The sequence below is a fragment of the Macrotis lagotis genome, chromosome X, assembly GCF_037893015.1.
Source record: "Macrotis lagotis isolate mMagLag1 chromosome X, bilby.v1.9.chrom.fasta, whole genome shotgun sequence".
Taxonomy (NCBI): domain Eukaryota; kingdom Metazoa; phylum Chordata; class Mammalia; order Peramelemorphia; family Peramelidae; genus Macrotis; species Macrotis lagotis.
The window spans coordinates 665,672,039-665,699,398 of record NC_133666.1 but is presented as its reverse complement, the minus strand read 5'-3'; the positions used below and the strand labels follow the sequence as shown (position 1 = coordinate 665,699,398).

Here is a 27,360-nt window from a genome sequence, read left to right as displayed (position 1 = left end):
ACTGCCTTACACTCCACAGTCCATCTCTAGCCACCCTACCTTTGCCTAGGCAATCTACTATGTATAGAAGGCACATCTTCCTCTTAGAACTCCAATCAAGAACCACCTTCACTTCTACTTATGAGACCTTTCCTGGTCTCCTCAGGCTCTCTTACTCAATCACTTTGTAGTAATTTTATATCAATTTTCATATGAACTCATTTTCTCCCTCTTCCCCAGTGACTAATTCATTTTTGTCTATGTTTTTAATGCCTACCAAAGGACAGGATGCATGGTAAACTAAGACATGATTTTGGAGCCAGGAAGGCATGGATTCAAGTCCCACTTTTGACAAAGACTGACTATGTGACCTTAGGGAAATCACTTAACCTCTAAATTCTCTAGGCTTCTCTCTGAGAATCTCAGATGCAAATTAGGTTCTGGGATCTATCTTGAGAGAACATTTCCTCATCTGGGAGTGCCCTGTATTAATGAAATCACAAATCTCTAGTTGATTTCCCTATTTCCAGTGTCTATCATTGTGTCAGTCATTTAATAAATGCTTTTTTCTGATGGATTACTTTTTCTTTTAATAGACTTGATGCATAATCCTGGTGCTTGGTTATCAGGCAGATAAAGAAATGATGGACTCCCATTTGATGCAGTTGGGGAAAATAAAAATAGCTTTGTACCCAGCAGTTTCATTAATATGTATTCTAGTCCTAAAAGGCTCTTCAAAAATGCTGGGAAAGCACATTGGAATTGCTTTGGATTATAATAATTTAGCAAAGCATCTAATTTATATATTAAGTTGGCTTAATAGACTTATATTGCCTTGCTCTTTGATCTGAAGAGAAAGTTGGTGAATAATTTATCAATTTTTTTAGTGTCATAATCTGTGTTATAATTTACATTTTAAAAAAAAGAGTACATTTTGGAGAAGATCTCCATCAAGTTGTTTCCCAAATCAAACTGACTCACAGGGAAGGTACAAAAATAGAATGAGATGTGAGTTTGCAAAGAATTCATCTTCCCCCCTCCCTCCTTGGAAAGAGTCCTTTCAAGTGGATTGCCAAAAGGCACTTCACTGTCAGATTTGCCGACAGGGATGCATGATAATTCTCTTCTCTCACATTTACCATTAAGTTTCTCTGAATGTTTTCTCTTGGAGAAGGGTTTTTGTTAGCTCTCTAGCAATGATACCATGGAGCTGGTCTTCCCAGTCCAGTATCTAAGTGGTGAGTTTATGTCTTCTCTCAAGACTCTATCAATCATGCCTTTTAAAATGGTGGACTGAAATCTCCCTCTTGATAGTTTTCAAATCTGATCTCTTAATCTAAAAAAAATCCAATGGAATCTTTTCCCCAGGAAATAATATTAAATCTTCTCTTCTGATCAAAAACCCCTAGTTCCTTTGAATAACCTCTTCTGGGGATATTTAGTATTCCTATCTCATGTCTGAATGGGCAAGAAATTGGCATCATGAATCAAGGGGAGATGCAAGGCTGTTCACATGATGGTGTGATTGCCAGGAGAATGGCTCTTCCTAGAAACCTTTGTATATCTACCAGATTGTTTACTGAAGTTCATCTGGTATGCCTCCAGTGAAATCAGTCTCACCTGTGTCCTTGCTCTCTCTGGCCACTGTCCTCCCATCCCCCCCCCCAAATTATCTTCTTTAAAACCTTCTGCCATTAGAGAGTCGTCCCTCTCTCTTATCACAAAACCATAAATTCATTAAAATTGAATGGGATAAGGCTGGCTAAGCTAGGTGGAGCAGTTGAAAGAGCACCAGTCCTGGAGTCAGGAGGACCTGAGTTCAAATGCGGCCTGAGATGCTTAATAATTACCTAGCTGTGTGACCTTGGGCAACTCACTTAACCCCATTGTCTTACAAAAACCAAAAAAAAAGATTGAAGGGAATCTAAGCAGGCATTTAGTGTAAGGTGAATCAGAAGCAGAAATCCCTTCTATAGAATTCTTAATTAAGAGTAATGCAATCATGAAGATATGTTTTGTATGTGCTTAATTTTGTTCAATCAACTGGAAGGCTTTTATCAAGCATTAGCTGTGTGTCAGACACTGTATGTTATGCTGGTGATACATAGAAAATACAAATGAAACATCTCTACTTGAAGAAATTTACAGTATATGGAATCTTTTATGCAGGTCTCTCTTCCCCTCCTTTCTCCTCCCTTCCCCTGACTTCTCATCCCTTCCCCTTCTTTTTCTCCTTCCCCTTCCTTTTTTCTTTCCTCTTCCCCTCCTTTCTTTCTCCTTTCCTCCTCCCCTTTTCTTTCCTTTCCTTCTTTCTCCTTCTTTTCCCTCCTCTTTTCCCTTTCCTCTTCTCCTCATTGTTTTCTCCTCCTCTCCCTTCCTTTCCTTTTCTCCCCCACCCTGCTTTTTTTGGTAGTCCCAGAACCTAGCACAGTGGAATGAACTAGTCACTCAATAGATTAAAAACTTCTAGTTACTTTGAATAATCTTGTCAGCGGACTGTTTAATATTTCTGCCCCATCTCCGAGAGGCCAAGAACTTTGCATCACACATTATAAAACATGAGACCAAAATGAGAAACAATAATTTTATGATTAGGGCAGAGAAGAATGTCTTTATCACCTATGTTGCTTCAGACATGCTTCTCAAGTCAATTCTAGAAGTATTTATTATTAGTTTACTATATTATTAGTTTGCTGTGTGCATGGTCTTCCATGGTCTTTATACTTGAAATAAAAATGGAATCCTTTATATCAATGGAACCAAAGTTTCCATTAGAATCATTGGTGCCAATGCTGAATGGATGATTCTTTTTGGGTGTGAGTCCACTAAGACCCCTAAATCTTTTATATGAATGGTTGCATCATCGTATCTCCAGTCTGTTTCATCTTCCACACACCTACTAAATGAACCTTCTTAAACGACACAGGTCTGCTCACGCTACTCTGATGCTCAAGGAGCTCTAAGTCCCTTTTGCTACATGGGTAAAATACATTTGCCACTGTTTGAAATCTAAAGCATATCACAATTTAGTGAATCTAACTTTTGAAGCTTATTTAATATAATCCTTGAATTTGCAGCACCTGGACCACAAACGCCAGCAACACTCCCCATTGTGACCTGAGTCAAATTAAAATGTTACTGGGAAATATTTCAAAAAATAAAGAAAACTATAATAACATCATGACTAATGTTCATTTGTGACTTTCAAAGTCAATTATAAGCCACAGGGATTAATTTTTAATTGAGTTGTACTCCTGTTCTTCACACAGTTTGCATTCCTGCCAAACTGGCCAACTTGTTCAGATTGTCTCTCATCTCTGGACTTTTTGCACAGAATCTCCCCCATACTTGGAATGCCCTTATCTTCCTGCCTTAGAAATTCTAGTTCTTGGGGCAGTTAGGTGGCACAGTGGATAGAACCCTGGCCCCGTAGTCAGGTGGATTTGAGTTCAAATCTTACCTCAGACACTTAGTACTTGTGTGTCCCTGGGCAAATCACTTATCCCTGATTTCCTCCTTCTATTTCTGTCTCTCCTCCCTCCCCCTCCAAAAGAAATTCTAATTATTTTCTGGGCTTAGCTTAATCCTTTCTTGATTGCCCCCAATAGCTAATGCTTTTGATTGCTCTCTATTTATTTAGCATTTACTTCTTATTTTGTTAGCTCTTTTAGAGGAAGAATTTTCCTTTTTTTCTTAAAAAAATCTTTATACTTCAAAAGGAATGTCTTATTCAAATTTCATATGTCACTTAGTACCTAGATAGGCATTTGCATGGAAGAGCTCAAAAAATATTTGGAGAATTTAATTCAGTCAGTTTATCAAGAAACATTTATTAAGACTAGCTGTATGAGTCTGTCTAAGTCACTTGACCTGCAGTTTGTCTACACGAACTAGAGAAGAAAATGGCAACCCATTCTAGTGTCTTTGTCAAGAAAATTTCAAATGGGGTCACAAAGAGTTCCATACCAATGAAACAACACCAGCAGCTAGAATGGTCTTCTCTCTGACTATCGGTCTTTCAGATGAAGCTGTATGGTTCCTTGTTGAGTTGTGTTATAACAATTATAGGAACATAGATTTAGAATGGGAAAGAACCTCAGAGATTATCAATCACCTAATATTACAGCTTATATTACAGTTTATATTATATTATATTACAACTTATATTACAGTTTATCTTCTTGATTTCAAATCTAATCTCAGACACATCCTGGCATGACTTTGGGCAAGCCCCTTAATATTTGCCTCAGTTTTCTCATCTATAAAATGAACTGGAAAGGAAGTAGGAACCATTCCAGTATGTTTGCCAAGAAAATTCCAAATGGGAGTATGAAGAGTTGGACAGGAATGAAAAAATCAAGCAATAAAAATACATAATAACTTGCCAAGGGTCATATAACTAATTAGGTGTCTAAGGTAATATTTGAACCTAGGTTCATCATGATTACAGGTTTAGCACTCTATCCTCTACACCATCCTGATTCTCCAGTAAAAATAAACTTCCATTTATAGTACTTAAAAATTTATTTTAAAGTAAATTTAAATATTTCCATCCAAATAGAAATTTATTTGTTAATAAATATAAAATAAAAGAAGAGAAGGGAAGAAGAGGAGGACAACAAGAAGGAATAGGAAAATAGAAGGGGAGGCATAAGCAGAGGAAAAAAGGAAAAGAGGAGAAAAAAGAGGAAGAGGAGGAAGAAGAGGAGAAGGAGGAGAAAAAGAGGAGGAAGAAGATGAGGAAGAAGAGGAGAAGAAAAGAAAAGAAAACAAAACTCTAGTATCAAGTAGTAAAGTTAAACAAATTCCCAAATTGACCAAATTCAAAAAATATTCTCAATCTTCACCCTGAATCTCTATTGGAAAATGTTTCATCATGAGTCTCCTCAAAAATAGTTGATCAGAGTTCTTAAGTCTTTCAAAGTTCTTTACAGTGTTGTTGCTACTGCCTAATAGTTTTCCTGGTTGTGCTCACTTCACTCTTCTTCAGTTCGTACAAATCTTCTGAGTTTCTTTGAAACCTTCCTCCATTGTTTCTTAACATTCTTTGGGGCAAGGCAAGGGGTTAGGTGACTTGCCCAAAGTCATGCAACTAGCAAGTATAAAGTGTCTGAAGCCAGATTTGAACTCTGACAACAAGGGGCTGGTGCTCTATCCACTTTGCCACCTAGCTGCCTCCTCCTTCTCTCCCTCCCCATTTCATTATTTCTTATAGCCAAGGGGAGTGATGGTAAATGTTCACTCTCCAGAAAAAAAAATCCCCAAAGTTCACACAACACATTTTTAAGTTTAATTTGCATTATTAAAATTTTCTCCATCACTTTGTTTAGTCAAAACAATCAATGAAAAAAAAAAGCCTGGATTGGAGTTTGCTCACACTAATGGATGGCTATTAAGAGCCTCTGATACTCTGTGTAGTCTATTATCCTTTGCTGCCTTGAAAATGGAAATCTTTTTGAGTGTACGGGTTGGGCTCTATGGCCCAGGAGGTTCCTTCTCACTGTGAGATCCCAGAAGTCTTTGTTTCTAGGATGGAGCTGGCCCTACATACACTTCTATAGAGGGTTATTCATATTTAAATAAAGCCATTCTTGTGGACTTGAGTTTGAATAGTTTCATCCTCTTCCTCTAGAGTATTTCTCTCAGCAGGGCCATCTAATCAGGTTTAGGTTTTAATTAAACAGCTGTCATTTGCTTGCTAGTTCTGTGGCAACCTGATGTTGTATTAAATTTTAATTTAGCCCGAGCTGGATAAGAAGATTCCTTCAGACAACAAAGAAACACTATTAGCAGGTTACAGTTGTAATTAAGCAGAGCTCTGGTGAGGTGCTAATGCATTCAGAAATCGAGAAGGAATTAGAGATAAACACTTATGAAATTATTATGCAGTGATAGAGCCGACCAAGTGAATAACCAGGACCCACCTGAATTGGTGGAAGCGGACAGAGCAGTAGCTACTTTAAAATGAAATCTCAGCCTCCAAGCCTGCCTTTCCAAGGCTTTCAGAGTGGGAAGGGACTTCAGAGGTCATCTAGGCTACTTGTACTTAATCAAGACCACTCCCCTACAATATTCTGCCCAACTGGGCAGCTGGCCTCAGATGAAGGGGGATGGAAATTTGGGTGGAAGAGTTTTAATTATTGGGAAGTCCTTTCTGACATCAGACCTCAATCTGCCTTTCTGCAACCTCTGTTCATGGCTCCCAGTTGAGTCCTCCCTCTTCCTCCTCCTTCTTCTTGTCCTCTTCCTTCTCCTCTTCCTCCTTCTTCTCTTCATTTTCCTCCTCTTCCTCTTCCTTCTCCTCTTTCTTTTCCTTCCTCTTCTTCCTCTTTTTTCTCCTCTTTTTTTCCTTTCTTCCTCTTTTGCCTCCTCTTCTATTTTCCTATTCCTCCTTGTTGCCCTCCTCCTCTTTCCTTCTCTTCTTCCTCTTCCCTTCCATTCTTCTTCTTCTTCTTCTCTTCCTACTCCTTTTCCCCCTTCTTTCTCCTCTGTTTCCTCCTCTCCTTCCTTTTCCCCTTCCTTCTCCCCCATGTCAAATAGAACAAAATTAAGGCTTTTCCCTGAGGACAAGCCTTCCAATATGTGAACACAATAATCCCATTCCCACCAAATATTTTCGTCTCCAGCCCCTGCAACCAATCCAATCAAATGTTGATTCACATCAAATCATAGATTTTGACCTGGATGTGATCTTGCAGCCCATCGAGCCTTAGTACCCTCATTTTTCAGATGAGGAAACTGAGGCTCAGAAGTTTCTATGCTAAGGATTTGAAGAGCTCTTTGCCTGTTACCTAATTTCATCCTCATAGCCATCTGTAAGAGTGGATGATACTATGCTTATGTTTTACTGTACAGTTCAGTCATTTCTGCCATGTCTGACTCTTTGTGACTCTATCTGAGGTTTTCTTTGCAGAGATCTTGGAGTGGTTTGCCATTTCCTTCTTTAGGTCATTTTACAGATGGGGAAATGGAGGCAAACAGTATGAAGTGACTTGCCCAGATACTACCCAGTTAGTGAGTACTTGAGGCTGAATTTGAACATGGGGAAAATGAATCTTCCTGATTTCAGACCTGAGGATCTGTACTGCATGGTGTTACTTAGCTGCCCTGCTACACTGTATAGATCCTGCACACAAACTGTTTACATGTTGTTTTACCCATTAGACTGTAAACTCCTTGAGGGAAGGGATTGTATTTTTGCCTTTTGTGTCTCCCCAGTACTAAACATAATGTTTGACTTATTGATGCACTTATTGAATGTTTATTGATGATGATGATGATGATGCCTTATCCTCTCTGAGTCTCCATTTCCCCCAGATATAAAACAGAGATACTAATACCTATTTCATGGGGTTGCTTTGAGGATAAATTGAGACCAACTAACATTGGAAAAGAGCTTTCCAAATATTAAAGTATAATAGAAAAGTGACCTGCTATCATCATTATTATGGTGGTGTTAACCCAGGATTCTAGGTTGGTGAGTCCTCTATTGCACATCATCCTTTGATTGTAGGGTTTTTCTAGGTGTTAGAAAGCTGTTTGAATTGTCAGTGTGGAAGAACAGTGCATTTTGGGGTAGCTTCTTGGTGACCTTCCTCAGATTTCTTATTATCTTCTTTGTGTGGCAGTTGTATTCATTTAGAGAGTGCTATGCATTAGGCTGTGTTCTAGATAACCTGAAGACTTTGACCCCTCCTATATCCAAAGATTTCATAGTGAAACTTCTGTGTTACAAAATCAGTGGGAGTTGAGTTCTTTACATTATCAGCCCTTCCTCCTTCTCAAAGAGTTCCAGGACTTAATAAATCAATGGCCAATCTTGCCACCTCAACTCCAACAGGCCCTTCCCTATATTGTCTTAGATGAACACATGGTAAGTAATCTCCAGAATGGGTTCACCAATATATGAACAAGAAAAAGAGTTTCTTGTTTTGGGGTGTAGTAAAGCATCCCATACTGGGAGCTTCGGTTATTCACTCAGTTTCTCATTTTGTAGTTATATTGCTGTACTCAAGCTTGCCATTATTTCTTTGAGTACTTCTTGGTGCACTTCATTGACATTGCCACTAGTGAAAATCCTCTTCAAAGTTCTGTTCAGGTGTTAGGTCTTCTGTGAAGATGATTCATGATTCATCCCTTTACAGTTGATGGGGCTCTCTTCCCTCCTCTCTCCTCCCCTTCCCTCCCTTCCCCCCCTCCTTCTCTCCCCACTCTCTCCCACCCCCTCTCTCCCCTCCTCTCCTCTCCACTCTTTTCCTCTCTTTTCCTCTCCTCTCTCCTCTCTTACATCTCATCTCCTTTTCTCTCCTTTTCTTTGTATAAAAGTCACATACCACCTTGTACCCCAGGAGAATGTTAGCTCCTTGGGGTATTTATTATTAATTATTATTATTATCATCATTATTATCATTATTGTTTTATATCATCAGTGCTTTGCATATGGTAGGCACATAATCATAGGCATTTGAAGCATCGATATAGGACTTTAGTGTTATATAATGCTTTACAGTCATTGCTCTAGGTTATCCTTACACCATGCCTCTGGGAAATCATCATACCCATATTACAGATGGAGAAGTAAAGCTCTGGAAAGATTAACTTGCTAAGATTTGTCCTAGCTCTAATGACTCCCAATCCAGGAGTCTTCCCATTAGAACACATATGCCTTCTAGATGCCAGGATATGACATTCCTTTTTTCTTATGATAAAAAAGCATGCACTTTGAAAAGTATGTAAAATAAAGGTATCTATCTATCTATCTATCTATCTATCTTTCTTTCTTTCTTTCTTTCTTTCTTTCTTTCTTTCATCTATCTATGGAGAGAGAGAGAGAGAGAGAGAGAGAGAGAGAGAGAGAGAGAGAGAGAGAGAGAGAGATGCTTCTGTGCTACTATGAAGTTCTGTGTTCAGATGAACATTCCAGAAAGAACATGAAGCTCTTCTCTCCCTTTCCCCAAGGATATTAATTCTAAAGGGCACATTTCATATTTTTCCTTTGCTCTATTAGTCTTCAACTACACAATGAGCATTTCTTTGGTGCTAGTGGCCATCTGTTTGAAGACCATGACTAGAAGAGAGGCTTAGTGCCTATTTTCTCCCCACATTCTCTCTACTAATGGCAGTAGTACACTTGACGCAGAAAAGTTCTGAGAGCTAATCCTTCCTTGAGCCGGAGATAGCATATGCCTACTGGTCATCTTTGGACCACTGGTAGGGCCTAGATATGAAGACTGTTTGAATGGTCCTTGAGTATTCTCTTCAATTTTTTCCTAACAGAATCTCAGAGTTCTGAGGGACCTCATAAATCATCAAATCTGCCAACTTAGAGCTGTGTAGGAATCTTCATAATAGCATTGCTAATAAGGGTACTCCCACCCGCTCCTACCCACTCCCATCCACCTTCTGCTTGAATATCTCTCCTAAATAACCAAAGTCCCAGGCAATCCTTTACACATTAGGCCAGTTCTGATGATTCAGAATCTTTCCCCTCTTTGACATCTGCCTCTTGATCTAGTTTTTTCCCCCCATTATTCTTGATTTTTGTCCTCCTGGATCAAGCAGAACAACCCTAATCCCTCCAAGACGGGGGTAACTAAAAAATAAGTGCACGGAGAGCAAATTCTGGAGTCAGGAAAATCTGAATTCAATTCTAGCTGTTTGACCTTCATCTCTGTCTGCCTCAGTTTCTTCAGTTGTAAAATGAGGAGGAAAAAAAAGCCTCTAACGTGCAGGGTTGTTGTGAAGATGACATGAGATATTATTTGTAAAAAAGGCACTTAATATAGTGTCTGATACTATATTTTCCCTTCCCCTTGCCTTTACCATGTGGCAACCCTTCAAATACATGAAGACAGTAATCATGCTCCGTCTGAATCTTCTCTTCCTTTGATGAATAGCTCTAATTCTTTTTAGCTATCTGTATACAGGATGGTCATGGATCCTTTCCCCATTTTGAATATCCTCTCTGTTTCATCATATCTACTTCCTTCCTAAAATGTGGCATCCTTAATTATACTGTCCATACTTTGCCCCAAATGGGAGGTGAAAGAATGAACTTCTCTATCCTTTCTTTTCAGAAGTGGAGGACTAAGGGTGTGGAAAATTGTGCATACTGTCAGATTTAATTCTATAGATTGATTAGTTTTGTTGAAATCAATTTTTTTTGCTTTCTTTTTTAATTCTTTGTTGGGTAGAGGAAGGGGAGGTAGATTCTGAAATGAAGGTTATGACAAATGTAAATAAGAATTTTTAAAAATATTTTTAAAAAAATGAGGCAGTTAGGTGATGCTGTGAGTAGAGCAACAGTTTGGGATTCAGGAGGACCTGACTTCAAATTCAGCTTCAAATACTTGATACTTATGAGCTGTGTGACCTTGGCCAAATCACTTAACCTCATTGCCTCACAACCCTCCTCCCCCCCAAAATAAAAATAAATAAAGTATACATGTCTAAATAGGGTCCTTTAGAGAAGATCTGATGAGGGCATGGTACAGTGAGACTCCTCCTTACTTTATTAACTTTTTCAGGATCATTTTATATTGTTTATAGTCAAGAAACTTGCATTTTATCAATTCCTTACCCACTTTGTTGTGTGAATTGATATTTATTTACATCTTATAATTGTGGCATTGATTTTTTGAACCCAAGCTCAGAACTTTACATTATTTCCTTATTAAGTTTTATCTTCTTTAAGATCCACAGACTACTGAGATGAAAAAAGATCCTGCCTTGAGTCAAACTGAATTTTTATTGACTTTCTCCAAAGGCTTCTCTATTTAAAATAACTTTCCTTTGCATACTAGAGGGACAGGTGGGTGGGTAACTAAACTTTAAAATTATATACTGCCCTACGGATAACATATTATCAAAATCCAAAAATAATCGTTAAAGTGGGACCCACGTCGACTTTGGTAGTTATGTAATATGGGGTGTTAGAATTGAAAGTCATCATTTAAATTGTAATACATGCCCTCATTTTTTTTTGTTTTCTCCCTTAAGAGAAGTTTACTTCTGACTTACTTCTGAGAAATCTGAATTTGAGGGGTTTGTAGGCAAGAAGAGAAAGAGATGAAATTTGATCAAAATTAGAGTAATTCTGAAAGGTCGGAAAGAAAACACCAGGCAACTGAAGGTGAACTGATGTGCTTTAGGCTTATTTCTTCTTTTTTTTTCCCTGAGCTTCCCAGGACCCATGGGAAGCTGAAATTGAACAAAACCCATCATCATTGCAGCATTATGTGACTTTGGGATTACTCTGTTATTTCAAATAATGATAAAGCCTTGAAGTTATGAAACACTCCATGATTCTTATCAGTGTTGTTTTCAAGATTTGTATTGTAGCCTCAAGCCATTTTTGTGAGGTCAGTAGGACAAAAGATTGGTTATTGAATCACAGACTTTTTCAGGTTGGGATAATGATAGTGATGATGATGATAATAATGATGATGATGATGATGATGATGATAACTAGCACAGTACCTACTATGTGCTAGGTACTGTGCAAAATACTTTTGAAATATCTCATCTGATTTTCTTAACTCTGTGAGATAAGTAATATTATCATTTCCATTTGACAGATTAGGAAATTGAGATAGCCTGAGGTTAAGTGACTTATCCAGGGTCATATTGTGAGTCTGAATTTGAACTTAACTCTTTCCTATTAGTTCTTTATTCACTGAACCATCTAGTTGCCCTAACTGTTGGAAAAAACTCAATAACCTTAGTCCAGCCTATACCTGAGCATAAATATCATCAGTGAGTGGTCATTCTCCCACACCAAGTGGCATCCTACATTTATATAAGCTCTACATACTAGGATATTATTCTAGAAATCAAATCTAGAATGATTTCTTTGCAACTTTCCCCATTGTACCTAGTTCTGCCTTGTGGGGCTAAGTAAAAGGCAAACCCTTCTTCTGAATAACAACCTTTTACATATATAAGAAGAATTTCATGACCCTTTAACCCCTCTTTTTTCCAGTCTGAACATAGAATCATGGATTTGGAGAGAGAAAACTTTATGTATTGGTAGTATAACTTTTTGGTAGATAAGGAATCCTCTCTCCACTGAAGTTAAATGATTTCGCTAAGGTCATACAGGTAGTACATATAAGTAGTCTGGTATTTGAATCTAGCCCTGCCTCCAAGTCTAGTGTCCTTTCCATCACTGGACAGAACTAAGGTCTTTCAATTAATCCTTTTAGGCATAATCTCAAGACTGCCCTTTGTGGATACCCTCTAGCTGTTAGGAAAATGGTGTCCAGGTATTTTTGACACCACATGAACTTGTCAGGAAAATGTAATTCTTTACCAGGGACTGGTGATCTTGTTAGAACAATGTTAATGACCAAGGTTTCTTCACTTGGAGTCCATGAACTTCTTGGGAAATTATTGGTATCCAAGGGTTCATAACTCAGGACTGGAACACTTGATAGGAATATGTTGATGTTTAGGGTTTCTTAGCCTGATACCAGAGAACTTGTTAGAATAATGTTGATGAGCAAGTTTCTTTACCTGGTGTTTGTGAAAATGTTGATATGAAAAGTTCATATCTTGGGACTGGAATTCTTGATAGGAATAGGTTGATGTCCAGGTTTTTAAACATTATATATACATATATGCATATATATATATATATATATATATATATGTTTTATTTGTTTTCCAATTACATACAAAAGCAGTTTCTACCTATCATTTTTGGTAAGGTTTTGAATTTTACAATTTCCCCCCTCTCCTCCCTTCCCTCCCCCCTCCCCCACAGAAGGCAATCTGATAATCTTTACATTGTTTCTATGATAAGCACTGATCAAAATTGAATGGGTTGAGAGAAAAAAACATATCCTTGAGGAAGAAATAGAATATTAGAGATAGAAGAATTATGTTGTACATGAGACAACTTTTTTAAAAATTGAAGGTAATAATCTTTGGTCTTTGTTTAAACTCCACAGTTCTTTTTTCTGGATACAGATGGTATCCTCCATCACAGATAGCCTAAAATTGTCCCTGATTATTACACTGATGGAATGAGCAAGTACATCAAGGTTGATTATCACCCCCATGTTGCTGTTAGGGTGTACATTATTCTTCTGGTTCTGCTTATCTTACTCGGCATCAATTCATGCAAGTTTTTCTAAGCTTCTCTGCAATCCCATCCCTCCTGATTTCTAATAGAACAATAGTGTTCCATCACATACATATTATCCAATTGATGGACATTGATTTCCAATTCTTTGCCACTACAAACAGAGCTTCTATGAATATTTTTGTATATGTGGGATTTTTACCCTTTTTCATGATCTCTTCAGGATACAGACCCAGTAGTGGTATTGCTGGATCAAAGGGAATGCACATTTTTATTGCCTTTTGGGTATAATTTCAAATGGCTCTCCAGAAAGGTTGGATTAGTTCACAGCTCCACCAACAATGCATTAGTGTCCCAGATTTCCCATACATTGGGCATTGTCCTTTCTGGTCATATTGGCCATTCTGAGAGGTGTGTGGTGGTACCTCAGGGATGCTTTAATTTTCATTTCTCTAAACAGTAATGATTTAGAGCATTTTTTTCATATGACTATAGATAGTTTTGATTTCTTCATCTGCAAATTGCTTTTGCATATCCTTTGATCATTTGTCAATGGGGGAATGGCTTGTTTTTTTTAAATAAATTTGACTCAGTTCTCTATATATTTTAGAAATGAGTCCTTTGTCACAAACACTAGTTGTAAAAATTGTCAATTTGCTACATTTCTTTTGATCTTGGTTAGAGTGGTTTTGTTCGTACAAAAGCCTTTTAATTTAATGTAATAAAAATTATCCAGTTTGTTTTTTATGATGTTCTCTATCTCTTCCTTGTCATAAACTGCTCCCCTTTCCATCGATCTGACAGGTAAACTATTCCTTGTTCTCCTAGTTTGCTTATAATATTGTCTTTTATGTTTAAATCATGTACCTGTTTGGATCTTATCTGGGTATAGGGTGTGAGATGTTGGTCTAATCCAAGTTTCTGCTATATTGTCTTCCAGTTTTCCCAGTAGTTTTTTATCAAAGAGTTGGTTCTTACTCCAGAAGCTGGACTCTTTGGGTTTATCAAACAGTAGATTACAATAATCATTTCCTGCTGTCTCTTTTATGCTTAGTCTATTCCACTGATCCACCACTTTATTTCTATTTCTTATCAGTCTGGAGATCAAGTCTAGAATATCAGACAGACGGATAATTTTAGATCTGTTAAGGCTAAGTTGCCTTCTTTTGCATTTTTTCATTAGCTCCCTTGTTATTCTTGATTGTTAGGTTCTCCATTTGAATTTAGCTACAATTTTTTTTTCTAGCTCACTAAAGTGATTTTTTGGTGCGACACGAAATAAGTAGTTTAATTTAGGAAGAATTGTCATTTTTTATTATATTAGCTTGGCCTTTCCATGAGTAGTTGATATTTGCCCAGTTATTTAGACCTGATTTTATTTGTGTTTTCACAGAGTTTCTGAGTCTGCCTTGGCAGGTAGACTTTCAAGTATTTTATGTTGTTTAAAGTTATTTTAAATGAGATTTCTTTTTCTAGCTCTTGCTGCTGTATCTTGCTAGTAATATATAGAAATGTTGAGGATTTTTGTGGGTTTATTTTATATCCTGCAACTTTGCTAAAGTTGCTAATTGTTTCCAGGAGGATTCTAGATGATTTTTTGGGGTTTTCCATGTATACCATCATGTCATCTGCAAAGAATGAAGAGTTTTTTTCTTCTTTCCCAATTCTAATTCCTTCAATTTCTTTTTCTTCTCTTATCACTGAAACTAACTTATTAATACAATATTGAATAGTTGTGGCAGTAACAGACATCCTTGTTTCACTTCCAATCTTATTGGGAATGTCTCTAGCTTATCCCCATTGCTTATATTGTTTGTTGATGGTTTCAGATAGATATTGCTTACCCCTCTAAGAAACAATCCATTCAGTCCTAAGCTCTCTTGTGTTTTTAGTAGGAATGGATGCAATATTTTGTCAAAGGGTTTTTTCAGCATCTATTGAGATAATCATAGGCTTTCTGTTAGGTTTGTTATTGATATAGTCAGTTATACTAATGGTTTTCCTAATATTGAACCAACCCTGCATTTCTAGAATAAATCCTAGTGATAATTTGCCATAATCACTTTGCTAAGATGTTATTTAAGATTTTTGCTTTCCTATCCATTAGGGAAGTTGGTCTATGATTTTCTTTTTCTGTTTTAGCTCTCCCTAGTTTAGGTATCAGTACTATATTGGTGTCATAGAAGGAATTAGGCAGAGTTCTGTCTTTATCTATTTTTCCAAAGAGTACATATTGAATTGGAATCAAGTGTTCCTTGAATGTTTGATAGAATTCATTTGTGAATCCATCTGGCCCTGGAGATTTTTTCTCAGGGAGCTCATTGATGACTTGTTGAATTTCTTTTTCTGAGATAGAGTTATTTAGGTTCCTAATTTCCTCTTCATTTAACCTGGGCATATTTTTGTAAATATACATCCATTTCACTTATACTATAAACTTATTGTCATCGAGTTGGGCAAATTCAGTTCCAAATTATTACTTTAATTTCCTCCTCATTTGTGATAAGTTCACCTTTTTCATTTATGATACTAGTAATTTAGTTTTCTTCTTTCTTTTTTTAAAATCAAATTAACCAAAGGTTTATTTTATTGTTTTTTTCCATAAAACCAACTCTTGGTTTTATTTATTAGTTTAATAGTTTTCTTGCTTTTGATTTAATTATCCTTTAATCTTTAGAATTTCTAATTAGGTATTTTTTGGGGGAATTTAAATTTGTTGTTTCTCTATTTTTTTTTAGTTGCATGCTTAGTTCATTGATTTTCTTTTTCTCTATTTTATTCATATAAGCATTTAAAGATATAATACATCCCCTAATAACTGCTTTGGCTGTATCCCATAAGTTTTGGGTATGTTGTCTATTTATTGTCATTGTCTAGGATGAAATTGTTAATTTCATCTATAATTTGCTGTTTGATCCACTCATCCTTTAAAATGAGGTAATTTGGTTTTCAATTAGTTTTAGGTCTATCCCTCCATGATCGCTTATTGCACATGATTTTTTTGCATTATGATATGAAAAGGATATATTCACTATTTCTGCCTTTCTGCATTTGACTATGAAGTTTTTATGCCCTAGTACATGGTCGCTTTTTGTGTAAGTGCCATGTACTTCAGGAAAAAAAAGTATATTCTTTTCTATCTCCATCCAATTTTCTCCAAAGGTTTTCTAACATGCTATTCACCTCCTTAACTTTCTTCTTGTTTGTTTTATAGTTAGATTTATCTAATTTTGAAAGAGGGAGGTTGAGGTTTTCTACTAGTAGAGTTTTTCTGTTTATGTCTTCCTATAACTCATTCAGCTTCTCTTCAAAGAATTTGGATGCTATACTACTTGGTGCATACATATTTAGTATTGAAATTACTTTATTGTCTATGGTACCTTTTAGGACAATATAATTTCTTTCCTTAGTTCTTTTAATGAAATGCTTTGTCTGAGATAAGGATTGCTACCTCTGCTTTTGTCACTTCAGTTGAAACATAATATATTCTACTCCAACCTTTTACCTTTACTCTATATGTATCTCTCTGCTTCAAATGAGTTTCTTATAAGCAGCATATTGTAGGATTCTGGTTTTTAATCCATTCTGCTATCCACTTATGTTTTATGAGAGCGTTCATCCCATTCACATTCACATTCAGAGTTATAATTACTATGCTTTATTTCCCTCCATGCTATCTTCTCTCTGTATTTTTCCCTTTTTTTTCCTTACCCAAATTCCCCATGCTTCTGAATACCACCACCTTCAGTGTGTTTGCTCCTTTATATGCAACCCTCTCCCCTTTATTTCCCCTTTCCCTTTGCCCCTTCTTCCTTCTGTCAGTTCCTCTTTTCCTCTCCCCTTCCCCTTCCCCCTCTTATTACTTGAGAGGCAAGATTAGTTTTTTATCTTAACTGAGTTTTTATATGCTAATCCTTCTTTGAGCCAAATCTGATGAGGGTAAGATTCAGGTGTCTCTCAACTCCTCCCTTCTTCTCTATGGCCATAAGTCCTTTGTATCTCTTCATATGATGTAATCTACCCCCATTCTCCTCCATCCTCCTGTCTCTTTACTGTCCCTCATTTTTAAGGAGATATTATTTTGAAATCTTTTTAATTGCATCATGAACAAGTCATGAGTGACCATTACTTCTGGCTAAGTGTATTCTCTCCAAGAGAGTTACAGTTCTCAAGAGTTTTGAGAATATTTCTCCTAGATGAGCTTATTGGAGAAGTTTTTTTCTTTTCTCCTTTTTACCTTTTCTTGCATCTCTTGAGTCTCCTGTTTAAAGTCCAAATGTTCTATTTAGCTCTGGTGTTTTCATCAGGAAAAGTTGGAAATCTCCTATATCATTAAATATCCATCTTTTCCCCTGGGAGAGAAGGTTCAGTTTTGTCAGATAGTGAATTCTTGACTGCATTCCAAGCTCCCTTGCTCTTTGGAATATCATAGTCTCAGCCATTTGATAATTTAATGTTGATGCAGCCAGGGCCTATGTAATCCTTATTGTGGTTCCTTGGTATTTAAATTGTTTCTTTCTCAATGCTTGCAGGATTTTTTCCTTCATCTGATAGTTCTGGAATTTGACCACAATATTCTTTGGTGTTTTCATTTTGGGATCCCTTTCAGGAGGAGATTGATGCATTCTTTCAATAAGTATTTTGGTTCCATGATATCAGGGCAATTCTCCTTCACTATATCCTGAAGTATGGAGTCCAGGATTTTTTTCACCTCAATGTTTTCAAGAAGCTCAATGCTTCTTAAATTGTCTCTCTTGGATCCATTCTTTGGGTAAGTTGTTTTGCCAAAAAGGTATTTTACATTTTCTTCCACTTTTCATTTCTTTTTTTTTGGTTTTGTTTAACAGATTCTTGGTGTTTCATGAAGTCAATAGTTTCCAAAGATTCCAATCTTTTTTTTAGAGAAGAATTTTCTTCATTTATCTTTAGCAACTCCTTTTCCAATTGGCCAATTCTATTTTTGAAGGAGTTTTCCATTTGCCTAATTGGGGCTTTGAGAGAATTATTTTCTTTTTGTACTTGTCCAACTGAATTTTTGAAGAATTTTTTTTCTTGTTGTAAAGATCTTAATTTCCCCCTGCATTTCTTTTACTGATTTTTCTAATTAATTTTTTAGTCATTTATTTTATTGAATTGGCCAGATAGTACAATTAATGTAATCCAGGTGCATAAAATAGATCCCATTTAGAAGTTTCCTTTTTTAAATTTTTTTTGCAAGGCAATGGGGTTAAGTGGCTTGTTCAAGGCTACACAGCTAGATAATTATTAACACTGCTAGATAATTATCCCCTTTTTAAAAGAAATATTTTATTTATTTTGAGTTTTACAATTTTCCCCCTAATCTTACTTCCCTTCCCCTATCCCCCACAGAAGGCAGTCTGTTGATCTTTACATTGTTTCCATGGTATACATTGATCTAAGTTTAATATCATGAAAGAGAAATCATATCCTTAAGGAAAAAATAAAATGTAAGAGATAGAAAAATTACAGAATAAGATAATTTTTTAAAAATTAAAGGTGATAATCTTTGGTCTTTGTTCAAACTCCATAATTATTTCTCTGGATACAGATGGTATCCTCCGTCACAGATATCCCAAAATTGTCCCTGATTGTTGCACTGATGGAATGAGCAAGTCCATTAAGGTTGATCATCACCCTCATGTTTCTTTTAAGGTATACAGTACTTTTCTGGTTTTGCTCTTCCAGCTCAACATCAGTTCATGCAAATCCCTCCAGGCTTCCCTGAATTCCTATCCCTCCTGGTTTCTAATAGAACAATAGTGTTCCATGACATACATATCTAAGAGGTTGTTAAGCTGTTTCCCAATTGAAGGCCATTCACTTAATTTCTAATTCATTGCCATCTCAAACAGGACCAGTGATATTTTTACCCTTTTCCATAATCTCTTCAGGATATAAACCCAGTAGTGGTATTGCTGGATCAAAGGGTATGCACATTTTTGTTGCCCTTTGGACATAATTCTAATTTACTCTCCAGAAAAATTGAATGAGTTCACAGCTCCACCAACAATGTATTAGTGTCCCACATCCCTTCCAACATTGATCATTGTCCTTTCTTGTCATAATGCTTAGTCTGGGAGGTATGAGGTGGTACCTCAGAGATGCTTTAATTTTCAGTTCTCTAATAAGCAATTATTTTGAGCAATTTTTCACATGAAATTTTCACATTGCTTTGATTTTCTCATCTGTAAATTGCCTTTGTATATCCTTTGATCATTTGTCAATGGGGGAATGGTCTGTGTTTTGAAAATTTGTCTCAGTTCTCTGTATATTTTGGAAATGAGTCCTTTGTCAGAAATACTAACTGTAAAAATTGTTTCCCAATTCACTACATTTCTTTTGTTTTGGTTACATTGATTTTGTCTATGCACAAGCTTTTTAATTTAATTTAATGCAATCAAAATTATCTAGTTTGTTTTTGATGATGTTCTCCATCTTTTCCTTGGTCATAAACTGCTTCCCTTTCCATAGATATGACAGGTAAACTACCCCTTAATCTTCTAGTTTGCTTATAATATTGTCTATTATGTCTAAATCCTGTATCCATTGTGATCTTATCTTGGTATAGGGTATGAGGTGTTGTTCTAATCCAAGTTTATTCCATACTAACTTCCAATTTTCCAAACAGTTTTTATTAAAGAGAGAGTTTTTATTCCAATAGCTTGACTCTTTGGGTTTATCAAACAGCAGATTACTATAATCATTTCCTGCTATTATACCTAGTCTTCAATGGTTTTTTAAACCCCTTTTTGATCTCATCTAAGACGTTTTTCTGTGCTGGAGACCAATCCATATTCTCCTCTGAAGCTCTGGTTCTCTCTGAGTTAGGATCTTTGTTTTCAAGGTAACATTTAATGGCCCAGCTTTTCTTTGGCCTTTCTTCATTTTCTTAGGATCTTGTGTTGGGGGAGAGACTGGTTCACAGACCTTTGATGGTGAGTTCCCTAGAGGCTTACTCATTGGGTTTCGAAACTTCAAGTGGGCCAGCCAGTAGGGAATGCTAGATGCTTTCTCTGGAATGTCTGTGACCTTGATTAGTGACCTATTCTCTAGGTCTGGAGGTGGTGGTGGGGGGAGCAGCAGGATTTGGGTTATATTGGAATAATGTGAGTTGGGACCTTGGGCTATATAGTTAATCTACTTAATCCTCAATCAGCACTGGTGGAGATCTGTGCCCACACCTGATCCTGAGTGTATGTGGGGGGGGGTCAGTTACTTTGTTTGTTCTGGAAAGAGTCACTTTCTCCTTTAGGAATAGGGAGGAGGAGACTCAACTGGAAACATGGGGACTTCACTGAAAACACTGAGGTTCATGGCCCTGGTATTCCAGACCAGCAGAGCTGACCAGGCTGATGTCTAGCCACTACATTGGAGTGCTCTTTGCTCTCTGCCCCCAGCTCATCCAAGTTGCCCTTGGACAGACCTTGTTGTGCAATGTTCTCCTAGGTTCTTCTCTGGGTTCTGTGGATCCAAATTCTGTTAGAAAGCTTGGTTCATGTTAGTTATGAGGGAAAGCCAGGAGGGCTTAGGACAGTGCCTAGCTTCTCTCCACCATCTTGGCCAGAAGCCCTGTTCATGGTTTCATAACCTGAGATCATAGAACTTGTTAGGAAACTGTTGATGTTAAGATGTTTGGTGATCTTGTTAGGAAAGTGTTGGTGATTAGAAATTCTTAACTTGGGGTAGGTGAATTTGTGCACAAAATTTTGGTATCTAGGAGTTCTTAATAAGTGACAAATTGAATTTGTAGGGAAAACATTCATTTTCATTGGTTTTTAAACTTCATTTAGTGCACTTATTTTAATATTTTGACAAATATTTCATTAAAAATAATTACTTTTGTAATTTTATGTATTTTATATGCATTGAAAACAGTGCAGGGTTTCACATGCTTCACCAGATTGCCAAAAAGGACCAGGATATAAAAAAGGTTAAATATCCCTAGTGTTCACTATTTTTACATATGACCACTTTTTCTGTTTTTGCTAAGGTGTCCATTATCTGGTCTTTAAACCCCTGAACTCATTACCAGTAACAAGGCTTGAGGTTAACTGATTGCCAAGAATATATTGTGTTTTCCCATTCAGAATCATAGCCAGTGTTGAATGAAACTGATCACAATAAATCAGGGTAAAATAGTTTTTGGAGGCATAGAGCATCTGGCTCGTATAAAATCATGTGCCCTTTGCACGTGTCCACACATACAAGTCAGTCTTTTGTAGATAGTACAGTTTATTTCCCCATGAACCAGTTGGGTGATATGGAAATGATGGCTTATCTTGGAGACCTTGGGGGGAGAGGCTTTTCTTCAATGAATCCCTCATTGAATAGTTCTTAGTTGTGTAACCTTGAAAAAATTTTTTAATCTGAGTGTCAATTTTTTCATCTGAGAAAATGGATGCAAAAATTCAATTTCTGTGTGGCACAGTAGAGAGAGAAATGACCTCAAAGCCAGGCATCATGTCTTGCCTCTGACTTACAGCTGTATGATTCTGGGTGAGTGCCTCATTTGGGAGTTCTCCATTACATGGGAAATTATAGGAAGACGAGAAATTCTGTCCCATTCTCTGTCTTTGACTCTTATTGTTGTTGTGAGGACTGTTGTAAATCTCAAAGTGTTGTAGAAATGAAAAATCTTGTTGGTTTATATAACTTGGTAGGGATTGGAACTATGACTTTTGAGGCACTCTTGGTAAAGGCTTGGTGAAAACCTGCAAGACTGCAGGGCCAAATCTATTAACAGTAAAATGGAATACGGAAAGGGAGCTGAAAGGGATCTCAGAAGTCATTTAACTACTCACTTCATTGTATAGGGGAGGAAACTGAGTCCAGGGAAGTGAAACAACTTGCCCAAAGGCCCACAAGTAATGACTGAGTTATTCTTTGATCTAGTCCTCTTGTTCGCTCTTACAAGCTAGAATTGGTTAGCTCAGGTAGGATAGAGATCTTGTTCAAGAATTAGGAAGACCTGAGTTCAAATCCTGCCTCATATTAGCGATGCAGCCTGGGATCAAGTCACTTAATTTCTGTCTGACTCAGTTTCCTCAACTGTAAAAGGAGGGTAATAATAGAAATTATCTCCCAGGTTTGAGAGCATCATATGAGATAATATTTGTAAAGCACTTTGTGAACTTTAAAGCTTTACATAAATGTTATTAATAATAATTATAGTTATTACACTGTTTTAGGTATGGCTAGACAACATGTAGTATGAAAAAGGACTGGAGGTGTTTTGAGGATTATGAGTCGACAGTGTGACATGGGAGCCAGAAAAAGCTACTGAGATCTTAGCCTTCATTAAAGAGACAATATGGAATAGGGGAAAGAGACTTGGTTCTGATTTGTATTCAGTTGCTTTCAGTCATTCCGACTCTTCATGACTTCATTTGGGATTTTTCTTGGCAAACTCACTGGAGTGATTTGCCATTTCCTTCTCCAACTCATTTTACAGATGAGGAAACTGAGGCAGGGTCCCCCAGACTAACTAAGTGCTCTGAGGCTGGATTTGAACTCAAGTAGTTGAGTCTGACTCCATGTTTGGAATGCTAATCCCTTTGGTGGATCATTTTGTACTCAGATCAGGAGGTAAAAATTGCAAAGTAGTAACCTTAGGCTCAACTCCTTGGGTCTTCCCTCTGAATTACCTTCCATCTCATCTGGATATATTTTGTGTGTGTGTGTGTGTGTGTGTGTGTGTGTGTGTGTGTCCAGTAATTTACAGCTGTCTTCTGCATTACAATGTTACAATGTCAACTCCACTAAGGCAGGGACTGTGCTTTTGCTTTTCTTTGTATCCCCAGAGTTTATTTTATCTCAGTTAGTTCCTGGCATGTAACAAGTACTTACATAATGTTTGTTGATTGACAGCATAAGGAGGGGTTTCTCTTCCCCTTGGCCCCCCAAACACACACACACACACACACACACACACACACACACACACACACACAGGAGAGCTTTAGACAAAGATGGGGTATGCAGGTAGTTATCCATTGATTAATTGCTTGTCAGGGATGTCAAGAGTAAATTCTTATTCAGTGATGGAGTAGAGAGGAAGTGTAGCATAGTTTGAAGAACATTGACCTTGGAACCAAAAAGAAACAAGTTCAAATTCCATCTGGTGCTTTTTACTTACATGATCTTGAGCAAGTCACTTGTAAGCTCCCTGAAACAAAGTTTCATTTTCTGTGAAATGAAGGGGTTGGATTAGATAACCTCTAAAATCCCTTCTAATTCTTGGGCAAATTGTTTAATGTCACTGGGACTCAGTTTCCCTTTCTTTAAAATGAAGGGAGTTGACTTAGATGTCCTCTTAAGTCTTCTTCATTCTGAGATTCTATGAAACTACTGAGATCCTCCTATTTGGGATACTCTTGAGCAGCAGATCATGAAACATTTTATCAATTCTCAGTATTTGGTGGTGTTTTTATCAAACTCAGAAGCTATGGACTTCAGTAGGGGTAATTCATCAAACTTTATCCATACAGAAGTATAGATGAAGGCACAGTTAACAGGATCATCAGAGGAATGGATTTGTGGAGGAGGAGACAGAATAAAGCTTAATGGCCAGCAAAATGTCTCCAGGTGGTCTGTGTGGGTGGGCATCTGTGAAGGAGCTGATGGGAAAAAAAGTTTCAGTTTTGCATTTGGCATTCCACTGTTCATTGTGCTATCATGTTTTCTAATTCAACATTGAAATGAAGGCTTCACTCACCATGTAATTAAGCCTTGAAAAGCAGGAAATCACTTTCCCAAACACGTCTTTACCAGCAATTTGGAAAATATTGAAAATGACTTTTATCCTGGTATTTGTGATATCTAGCATGCCTGGGTCAGGAGGTGGGAACTGGGGGGGAGAAGGCAGAATTTGAATAGGGGATCTTGAGAGTGGAACAAATGACCTTGCTGGTAAGGAGGCATGGGGAAGATGGTAGAAGAAATGGGGTTGATTTTCTAATTCTAGAAATGAAAACTATCAGCAAATAGTTGGTAATTTTCTATTTGGAATAAGTAAATGACTTTTCCATACATATAATTTTTTTTTAAATTGCAAGGCAGGGATAAAGGTCAGGGAACTCCTTGGCTAAGAGCCCCTCATTTAGCATCCATGCCTACTAAACTATATTCTTTTTCTCCTTTTTTTGTTGTATGTGTGTGCATGTGTGTTGTACGTGTCTGTGTGTATGCATATATATATGTGTGTGTGTGTGTGTGTGTGTGTGTGTGTGTGTGTGTGTGTGTGTGTGTGTGACTGTACTAAGGACACGGAAGTGTTGAATACAGCTATTCTGACGGGGAAGGCTGTCTCAGTTCCAGTCAAAGTGGTTGCCGTTGGAGAGGATGGCTCTGTGGTCGATGTTTCAGATGCAGTGGAGTGTAAGTCAACAGATGAAGATGTCATTAAGGTATGATGACAGGGGTGGGTGTGAGAGATCCCTTTGGTTCTTCTTAGTATTAACTTGTTTTGACAATCTCTTCTGGGTTCTGAAAGCCATATTCTAAGCTGATATATTAAATGAAAAGAGTCAGTGTGGGATATAGTGTGTAGAGAGCTGGTTTTGGAGCCAAGATCAGAGGAACAAAGAACTAGTGATCAAAGTAGATGTTTTAGGACATCATGACCCACTCCCTCATTTCAGAGGTGAGGGAACAAGTTCAGATATGTCTTCTGCTATCTATAACCCATGTGATGTTGGACAAGTCACTTGATATTTCTCCTCTTCAGTTTCTGCATCCATAAATTAGAGGACTGGGTTGAATAGATCCATCCAGTTCGTATCTATGATTCCATATGCTTGGGCAACTCATTATTTCCCTGGACCTCTATTTCCTTATCAATAAAATGAGATGGCTGAAATAGATGGGCTCCTAAGGCCTTTCCAGCTTAAAATATACTATTTGCTTCCTGCTCCTATTCTTGGCTTTTGGAATTCATTTGTGACTTGACCACCGGTTTAATTCTAGAAATTCCCTCTGTACTTGGGGTCTATTTGTTCTAGAATATCTTTACAACCTGGGATATAACTTTGGAAAACCTTCCTCCTTTTTCTTTCTTTTTCTTCCCTCTTCCCTTCCCTTCTCCTTTCCCTCCTCTTCTTTATCCATTTGTTCTCTTCTCTTCATTCCTTTCCTTTTCCTCCCTTCTGTATTACTCCATCTTCCCAAATAATTCCTTTTCTGGGATGCATACCCAAGCATAGCATCATCAGAATTTCTCCTTCCATGAATTATTTTAAATAAAATTTTAAATGGATAAACAAGAAAGAAGCAAGAGTATATACCAAATATTTAAATGTATACTGATATTTCCGCCATTTTAATGCCAGTGGCAGGACTGTGAGACTTCTTTTGTACATAATTACGTTTGGGGACCTGGTTTTGACCTGCCATAAATCCAAATTGATGTAGTTAATTACAAAGGCTGTATTATGGAACTAATTTTCCCAGGTTTCTTTATTTGACAAATAGACTCTATGCAAGTATAAGGAGACAAAAATATATGAGTCTATAATAATATGCTGATAATCAAACAGATTATGAGGGGGTAATGGTGAACAGAGGGTAAGCCTTGGGGTAAGGAAAGCCTGTTTCTGACAATAACCTGGAAGAATCAAAGCTAGACCTAAATAAAGCACTTGGGAGTATGGAGTTACTCCTTGATCTATACCTAGGCATGTGGCTTGTTTGGGCTCAGCCTTGGGGGTTCCTTCTAATTAAAGGGACCAGCCTTTCCCTTCCTCATACCTATTAGTTTGTTTTATCCCTCACTTTTGGGAATTTGCTTAGGACTTGACTCATGTCAAAGTCTCCCCAAGGCAGAGAGCAAACCGAGTGTACCATATATAGTCCAGATATGGGATAGGTAATTTGTAACTACACAAAAGGAATGCTAAACATCAAACCCTCCCATTAACCATAGCAAATGCAAAATAGAATTCAATACCTTAACTTAGGTCTACTCATAGAGATTGCTTAGAGATAATAGCTAAACCTCATGGCTACACAAATCAGCTTGTGATACTGCTAATTAGGCATTTTGCATTTCATCTCACTTGTTGTTAGGCTTACAATCCTGTTGGCAAAATGGACAGATTGAGTTCAGTTCTTGCTGGTGTCCGTTCTCAAATGTAAAACTATCAACTGACTCCAACTCTGTAAAACCAAAGGTTTTCACAACTCTTGATTTCCCAATGTTGCTTCCAAGCCTGGACACTTCCATCTTGGGGTTGCTTATTGACCTAAGATTAGAAGAGAACCACCCAAGTAAATAAAAGCAGCCAGGAAACAGGAACAAACATGCTTAGGCAAGACCCTATAGAGTGCAGGCAAAAATGATTTATTCTTTTCCCTTTTTCATTCAGCCACCATGCCAAGAGTTTTACAAATATTGTCGGATTTCATCCTAACAACCTATTGTTATTCCAATTTTACAGATGACAAAACTGAGGCAAACAGAGATTAAGGGACTTGCCCCAAATCACACAGCTAGTGTCAGAGGTTGGATTTTAACTCAGGTCTTCTTGACTTCAGACCTAGTACTTTATGCTCTGTATCTACTATATTCTTTTTCTTATCATAGTTAATATATAGTATAACAGAATAAAGAATTGGTGGAATCCAGGCCTCTCTTATATGTCTCCAAGCTGTTCCTATACTCCTGTTTTACTTTGCTCTAGTTAAAACTTGTTTTCAGGAAGATCCCAAGATAGTCATTTGCACATTAGTATGTTTAAGGGATCCCATTGCCTAGGAATTCAAGCCCATATGATGGTTGCTTATGGTCCTACCGTTCGGAAATTTTGAGCCAAAAGATACCTTAACGATGGTCAACATCGACACTTTACTAGTTGTATCCCCTTGGCCAAAGTGACTTAACCTCTCTTTGCCTCAGTTTTCTCCTATGTAACATGATATTTGATGGTGATCTCTAAGGTCACTTTTACCTCTGGTGTCTTCCCCTCTGAGACTATCCCCAATTTATTCTGTATACTGCTGTTTGTATATAGTTGTTTGAATATTGCATCCTTCAATAGACTATGAGCTCTTTGACAGCAGGGACAGGTTCCCTTTTCCCATCTGCCGCCTCTTTTTTCATATCCCTTGTACTTAGAACTGTGCCTTCCAGGTGGTCAGAACTCACTGATCTGGGTCCAAATGATGACTCTACCACTTACTACCTGTTTAGTCTGGAGCAAGACCGAGTCCCAGTCTCCTTCATCTGTAAAACGAGGGGCTTGGATCAGCTGCACCTTCCGGTCCTGTCTCCAAACATCCTG

At 37.3% G+C, this 27,360-nt stretch overlaps 1 protein-coding gene across 2 annotated transcripts in view; it reads left to right on the top strand.

Annotated features, from left to right (window-relative positions):
* The window catches only part of TMEM132B (transmembrane protein 132B), a 676,739-nt gene that overhangs the window by 525,966 nt on the left and 123,413 nt on the right, over positions 1-27,360 (top strand). Inside the window, exon 5 of one of the 2 annotated variants that reach the window (XM_074205371.1) lies at positions 24,346-24,489. The exons of the other annotated variant lie outside the window; for it this stretch is intronic. Coding sequence (XP_074061472.1) covers positions 24,346-24,489 — 144 coding nt within the window. The remainder of the gene's footprint in view (positions 1-24,345; positions 24,490-27,360) is intronic. 2 annotated transcript variants of the gene reach the window in all.